The sequence below is a fragment of the Acipenser ruthenus genome, chromosome 11, assembly GCF_902713425.1.
Source record: "Acipenser ruthenus chromosome 11, fAciRut3.2 maternal haplotype, whole genome shotgun sequence".
Classification (NCBI taxonomy): Eukaryota; Metazoa; Chordata; class Actinopteri; order Acipenseriformes; family Acipenseridae; genus Acipenser; species Acipenser ruthenus.
In genome coordinates, this window is record NC_081199.1 from 17363156 (window position 1) to 17370886 (window position 7731).

The 7731-nt window shown below is 42.1% G+C and overlaps 1 protein-coding gene across 1 annotated transcript; it reads left to right on the top strand.

Annotated features, from left to right (window-relative positions):
• The first annotated feature begins 1375 nt into the window (after nucleotides 1-1375).
• Nucleotides 1376-6986, top strand: LOC131739337 (uncharacterized). Its single transcript, XM_059032702.1, has 5 exons — nucleotides 1376-2271; nucleotides 2879-2982; nucleotides 3401-4299; nucleotides 6152-6290; nucleotides 6601-6986. Exons 1-5 carry the CDS (start codon nucleotides 1523-1525, stop codon nucleotides 6984-6986), a joined length of 2277 nt encoding a protein of 758 aa, XP_058888685.1. The 5' UTR covers nucleotides 1376-1522.
• Nucleotides 6987-7731: the final 745 nt, after the last annotated feature.

Genomic DNA, 7731 nt, shown 5'->3' on the forward strand with positions numbered 1-7731 from the left:
GGATAGCGCGAATGGTAGAAAAAGAACCAAGGATAACTGCCAAAGAGATACAAGCTGAACTCCAAGGTGAAGGTACGTCAGTTTCTGATCGCACCATCTGTCGCTTTTTGAGCGAAAGTGGGCTCCATGGAAGAAGACCCAGGAGGACTCCACTTTTGCAAGAAAAACATAAAAATGCCAGACTGGAATTTGCTAAAATGCATATTGACAAGCCACAATCCTTCTGGGAGAATGTCCTTTGGACAGATGAGTCAAAACTGGAGCTTTTTGGCAAGTCACATCAGCTCAATGTTCACAGACGAAAAAATGAAGCTTTCAAAGAAAAGAACACCATACCTACAGTGAAACATGGAGGAGGCTCGGTTATGTTTTGAGGCTGCTTTGCTGCGCCTGGCACAGGGTGCCTTGAATCTGTGCAGGGCACAATGAAATCTCAAGACTATCAAGGCATTCTGGAGCGAAACGTACTGCCCAGTGTCAGAAAGCTCTGTCTCAGTCGCAGGTCATGGGTCCTCCAACAGGATAATGACCCAAAACACACAGCTAAAAGCACCCAAGAATGGATAAGAACAAAACATTGGACTATTCTGAAGTGGCCTTCTATGAGTCCTGATCTGAATCCTATCGAACATGAGCTATGGAAAGAGCTGAAACTTGCAGTCTGGAGAAGGCACCCATCAAACCTGAGACAGCTGGAGCAGTTTGCTCAGGAAGAGTGGGCCAAACTACCTGTTAACAGGTGCAGAAGTCTCATTGACAGCTACAGAAAACGTTTGGTTGCAGTGATGCCTCTAAAGGTTGTGCAACAAAATATTAGGTTAGCGGTCCCATCATTTTTGTCCATGCCATTTTCATTTGTTTTCTTATTTACAATATTATGTTGAATAAAAAATCAAAAGCAAAGTCTGATTTCTATTAAATATGGAATAAACAATGGTGGATGCCAATTACTTTTGTCAGTTTCAAGTTATTTCAGAGAAAATTGTGCATTCTTCATTTTTTGTGGAGGGGTACCAACAAATTTGAGCACGTCTGTAAAAATATATACGTATAGCCTATAAATATACATACAAACCATTGATTCAACAGGCTACCATGTGTGTGTTTTCCTGTCTATTTATATATACATATTATTCTTAATAATATATTTTACTGGCATTTTACCTAACGTACTAGTAGCGGTGAGCCGGGTTGCTTAGCAACCGGTGTAGGGGGTCCTAGAGGAACTGCCGCGCAAATGTTGCCTTATACAATCGTTCAGGTTTCATCACCAGCCAGATATAAATAAATGTCCTACTCTCCTCCGTCTAAAAGAAGTCGACTATCCTGCCAGAAATATAGACAGGAATACACTACAGAATGGCCTTTTATTAAAACAAGTCAAATCTCTGACTCGCATGCCTACTGTGAATATTGCCGGACTGACTTCTCAGTGAAACACGGTGGACGTCACGATTGCATCGTTCATGTAGGTACAAAAAAACATCAACAATTTGCAAAATCTATTGGAAATCATAAATCTATGCGTGAATTTGTAGTGAGTACAGGCGAAGATAATGCAGTGATAAAGGCAGAGACACTTTTTGCAAACTTTATTGTTGAGCACAATCTCCCAATTGCTGTTTCGGATCATATCGGTCCACTTTGCAAAGCTGCATTTCCGGACTCAAACATCGCCAACAAGTACGGATCAGGCCGCACAAAAACCACTGCCATAATCGAAACCCTTTCAAATGACACGTCAAAGTCTTTAGCCTTGGAATTATCGCTGGGTTATTTTTCATTGAGCACGGACGGCAGCAGTGACACAACAACCAGTCAACTGTATCCAGTTGTAGTGAGATATTATGACGGGTCTCTTGGAAAAATCGTCACGCAATTACTATCGCTACCAGCAATGCAAGAAGTTTTGAGTACTGGAGAGAACATATTTAATTTACTCAACAGAAATTTGGAGAAATTTAACATCCCATGGCAACGATGTGTGAGCTTCTGTTGTGATAATGCCTCTGTTATGGTTGGAGTTCACAAAGTGGTTGCAGCGTTTGTGCACAAGGAAAATGAAAATGTATATGTACAGGGATGTCCTTGCCACTTGGTACACCTTGCAGCCCAGTATGCAGCTGCAAAACTACCACTATCAGTGGAAGATCTGTTGATTGACTTGTATTATTATTTCGACAAAAGCAGCAAGAGAAATAAACAACTAAAACAGCTACAGCAGCTCTGTGACATCGAAACCAGAGGAATCATCAAGCATGTAAATACAAGGTAGGCTACCCTTTTTATTAATTAGAATGAGTCATTCTTGATAATACTACCATAGCAATTAATCCATTTTTTAAATCATTATTTTCATTATTAATGATTCAACAAAAATTTAACATTGATGGTTGTTGACTGTGTGGCTGAATTTGTTGTGTTGCTTATATAATTTATTAGTACATTGTGTATTTTTTAAATGTAAGCCTTAACCAAATTACTAAATAATATGTATTATTTGAATGATTGTCAGTGTCCTGCTTTTTAAAAAATATATATATTCTATCTAGTTATTGTTATTTATTCATTTATCCAAGTATAACATTCCAGTCAGTTCTGACAATATGAAAAATGTAATAAATATGCTTATTTTAAGGACTATTAGCTAAATTGTAGAAAAGTACCTGATCAAGGATAAAACCTTCTACTGTCTGCATCAGCAAAGAAAGTGTGAAATACAGTTCCCATTCAGGTTCACAGATGACACCTGTAATTTGATCCCTGATTGAATTTGCCTTTTTTTGTAAATGTTCAATTATCAATATTGTAATAGTAATATATAATGTTTTTCCACAATGTTTGAGAAATTAAACTTCTTCTCTTTTTACTTTTGAAGGTGGTTGAGTGTTGGCAAATGTCTTGACAGGCTATTGGAACAGTGGCCTGCTCTACTAAAGTTCTTCACAAGCAAAGAGAGTCCTTCATCTTCTGTCACTAAAGGTATACAATACACACAAACATATCCTTTATGTAGGTATGTATAGGTATAACAAAACAAACAATTGTGGTATTAAATGTGTTCTATGTAGAATTTGTATAAGTATGATTTGTTTAGTAATTACTCTACTAGTAAGGGACTTATTCTGTGTAATCTTTTCATTCATCTTATTGCTTTTCATTCATCTTATTGCTTGTAATAGTGGTGCAGTAACTTAATTTTAACTCTGGTGATCTTGTTTATGTGGCATGTGGGAAGCTTTTGCTCCAGCTTGCTCTCTTTTCAACAGCTTATATACTTGTATAAGATCTGAAATGAATCTGTTAATTTTAATATCTATTTATCAATCTATCTACACTTCAACAAAAGTATATTATAGCTGTATTCACTGAGGTTTACAACTGTATTTTCTATTTTTAGGCTCCAGTGGGGCACACCCTGGCGGACCAGATAAAAAAGCACAGCCTCATAGTGACAGACCACATGAAAGAGCACAGTCTAGCAGTGCACAACAGCCTACTGTAACAGCACAGCTTAAACAGAGTCAGGTTCATAAGAAGCCTGGTCCCAAGCAGATGCCTTCTATAAGTGGGAAGTTGGTTCACACTTCAATACCTACAAAGCAAAAGGTTTGTAGTAAAGAGTCTTCAGCCAAAGCCCAAGAAGAAGGACACTGTCAGAAGTTGAAGAGGCCTAGTTCAGATTCACAGAAGAAATCCCTCTCCACATCTGGAAAAACCAAACCAAGAGAGAGCATGCCATTATCAACTAAACAGGATAGAATCAAGTCTTGCTTTGAGAGGGCATCCACAAAGTTGTATTGCTTATTTCTGCAAGCAAGTATTCCAGCATTTGATAAACTCAATCTCCTGTTGCAAAGTGATAAGCCTAATATCCATGTCCTTGGCAGGGAATTACAAGCCATTTATACAGATCTTATCTGCAAGTTTGTTAAGCCAGCTGTATTGGTAGCAGCCTCCAGTGTGTACACAGTAGATTTTAGAAGTCTCAACAACCAGAAATCTGAGAATGACCTGGTGATTGGAACAAAGACCAGACAATATCTGCATGCTTGCATTGCTGATGAATCACTGCAACATGAAGATGTGAAGCTCTTCTACTCTTCTGTAAAGGCATACTTTTCAGAGGCATGCACATACATGCAGAAGAAATTTCCTCTTCAGGATGAACTGCTTAGGAATGCCCAAGTGGCAGACATCAGTCAGCGGGAGAAGGTGTCATTTGACTGTGTCCGTTATTTTGTGGACAGATTTGGGCTGGTCAAAGAAGATGAAATGGATGAACTGGAGTCCCAGTTTGTAAGATACCAAATTTTCAGTTTTTCAGAGGACATTTTGTCAGCAGACAGGGCTGATGTAGCATGGAATATGATTGGGCAATTGAAAAATTGTACAACACAGAAATCCAGTTTCAGTGTGCTGGTGAAGGTCATGCTGGTGATCCTAACCATTCCTCACAGTAATGCAGATAGTGAGAGGGTGTTTAGTATCGTTCGCAAGAATCGTACAGAGTTTCGGCCAAATTTATCTGATAGGACCCTGGAGGCGCTGCTTATCCAGAAGCTCCACATCCTTGCACGTGACAGTGTGTGCTACAAGATGGTGTTTGGCTGTGATCTGCTTAAAAAATGCAAACAAGCTACTAATAAAAAAATAAGTGGAATTTAATACCAGAACTACATTAATACAGTAAATACCAACATACAGATCAGGTGGTCCTTACCTTTTTTTTTTTTTTTTTTTTTTTTTTTATAAAAGACTTTTAAGTTGGAAATGTTAAAAGTTGGTAATGATGCAAATTGTACCAATGTTTGTGTATACCAATGCAATAGATTAATGTCTGTTGTATGGAAGAGTATTTGAAATGCATTTGGTATACTCAATTGCATTTCAAATACTTTTCCATACAAGAGACATTTAATTAAATTGAAATCCAAAGTACCTGTAGTTCAGAATACAAATATCAAGTGAAATGCAAATAATTCAAAATAAATACAAATTGTTAAATCTTTCTTGAGATGTTATTTTGTTAGTTATTTTTGATAAAGTTTGGAGGTTGAATATTTCAGTCCAGAATTGATTCTTCCTTAGGTGAGCACCTAGCAGCACCTGATCATGAAAAAAAATACCGCCTCGCTGCGCTCACCAGGTAATCTTTTTACTGGTCAGGTGCTACTATTTTTTACGGCAGACTACTATTTTTTACGGCAAGTGCAACTATTTTCCACTTTCAGAACTTGGCATCTCTGCCTTAATCTGGGATAGCCTTCATCCATCAGGAATGATCTCTCGGGTATCCAGCACCAGTTCCAGCACCAGTTCCGCCTCCAGCCCCCCCCCCCCTTCAGCAAGACAATATTCAACTGAATAACTCTCTCTGGCCTCCTTCAATCAGCATGTGGATTCATGGAGAACGCTCTCGCCCCATCTACCCGTTCCTCCTACTCGACGCCTGGTCTTCAGTTACTCACTTTTGCGAACAAAATCGGATCTCTCATACCTCTTGCAACCTCCAGCACCTCCTCTCCTTCATCACTCACCTCAGGCTGTCTCTATGTTTAGCCCCCTCCTCTATTTAGATGCTACCTAGCGGGTATCAATTTCGCCTTCAATCTATCTCCTCTCCTCCTCTGTCGTCCGTTCCAGAGATCCGCCTAATTCTCAGAGGCATGGAGAAAAGCCTGCCCCCCTCCTCTCCATCAAGACAACCAATCTCAACAGACCTTCTCCTGCAAGGATGCTTCAACCCATTCGACGACATTGTCATGGACACCCTGTGCCTGACCGCCTTCTTTGGATTTCTCCGCTGTGCAGAATTCTCAACTCCCATCAACTTCCAGCTTCCCAGGTCTAGGCCTCAAGCGCTCCGATCACTCTCAAATCCGGGGGAAAAAAAAAAAAAAAGGGGGCGCACATCACCCCCCCTTAATCATACAGCTTCTTTGTCACCTGGTCTGGATCTTCGTGTCCAATAACGTCATTATTCGGGCCCGCCACATCCCCGGGTCCCTTAACGCCTCTAAGCTTTATCTCGCCGGCAGGTCCTGAAGTTCCACAGCCTAATTTCAGGAGCAGATCCCAACCCGCAGCAGGTGCCTTCGTTCAGCCAGCTAATATTTAACTAAACTCCACTCTCTCTGGTCTCCTCCAGTCGGCCCGCTGTTTTATGGAGAGTGCTCTAGCCCCATCCTCACGCTCAGCTGACTCTACTGCCTGGTCCTCCGTAACCACCTTCTACGCCCAGAATCGTATTTCTCACTCCATCTTCAGCACCTGCTGGCCTCTATCACGTATCTCAACCTGGCTCCTTCCTCCTCAGGAACTACCCTCAGCCATCCAGTATCAGTTCTGCCTTCAGTCCCTTCAGGCATTGCAGCAGCTCAAAAGTCCTTTGTTAGTATGCCCGGAGTGGGGGCGCCCTCTCCGCCAGGTCCACCAAAGGTTTCCCACCACTAGGGTGGGGTTTTTCCTTTCCACAGTGCAGATGGCCTCCAATCCCTAGTCATCATTACTAACCTCTCCCTGTATTTTCTCTTTCTTACAGCTTCCTATTATCTATATGTGCGGCTCAGCGGTCTCTTCCCTATCTTCACGGTGCAGTGCTGCGGGGAGCCGGGGGTCCTTCTTTTGGGGGGGAAGTGATTTTCACTCCCCCAACCGACCGGGTCAGCCTCCTGCCCAAGTCACTGCCCTCCCCGGCGGTTCCTCGCTGGCTAGAGGGGACCCCCGGCCACAGCTATTCTGTCGCAGCTCATGCGCTAGCCTCACCAAGGCCACAACCTTGCTATCCCATCTACCTCGTTTCTTTTCAGGTCCGAGCACCTTTCTGCCAGTTCTGGCTGGCCGAGTCCCCACCTGCCGAGCCGGGCCCCGCCAAGGGGGGGGTCCTCTATTTTCGTCTCTCCAACACGGACCCGAGACTCTTTATCCTAACTCCACACCACCCAGCTGCCAGCCACGCTGCCTGGGGCTGCTGCACTGAGTAGTGACGGATCAATCCCTTTGTCTTTTATGTCTCTGTCACACGGCTGGCTGAGTGGTGACGTCAGAACCAGGAAGTGAATACACAGAGACAAGACAGATGAGGTGAAATGATGAAGACGCTTACTTGCGCCGGTTTATTATAAATAAAAAGGTTTTAACAGAAAACAGGACACAGCACTTTACGGCAAAATAAATAGACAAACAAAACGAACAGACACTAACAAACAGGGACGAACACTAAACAAACACGTACCGTGCTGGTCCTCCAGCACAACGTAGCAATTGATTATTTCTCTCCTCTCTCCCGTTCTTTCGCCCTGAACACACAACCCCAAGTGAGTAAAACGTGCATCTATATATACTGTTGTGCCAGGATTCAATTACCAATTAATTATTCACTTGAATCCCAGCACATGAATTAATTATGTGCAACCTCGTGCTCACATATTAAATACTTTAAATGCACGTGAAGTGATGTGCCATCCTCGTGCCTAAATACAATTCTACATCTTAACTCGTGCTGCACACACCCATTTATATCCTGTGCAGCCATCTCTATACACCAACATTAACACACGCAACATACAACATATAACACACAAATGCACACAGGGGCGGGGCACATTGCCACAGTCTCTCATCGAGAGTGTCTTTTATGTTTGTCCTCTCATTCTCCTTGTTCGTCCAGCAGCTAAGAGATGCCGCCTGGTTCTGACCTGGACTGAGAGCTTTGTCCTTATTTGTTCT

Coding starts and splice junctions, on each gene's coding strand:
- LOC131739337 (XM_059032702.1), top strand. CDS start 1,523: ATGCGTGAATTTGTAGTGAGTACAGGCGAAGATAATGCAGTGATAAAG. Junction 2,983..3,400: donor TTCATCTTCTGTCACTAAAG/GTATACAATACA, acceptor TTCTATTTTTAG/GCTCCAGTGGGGCACACCCT. Junction 6,291..6,600: donor CACCTGCTGGCCTCTATCAC/GTATCTCAACCT, acceptor TTCACGGTGCAG/TGCTGCGGGGAGCCGGGGGT.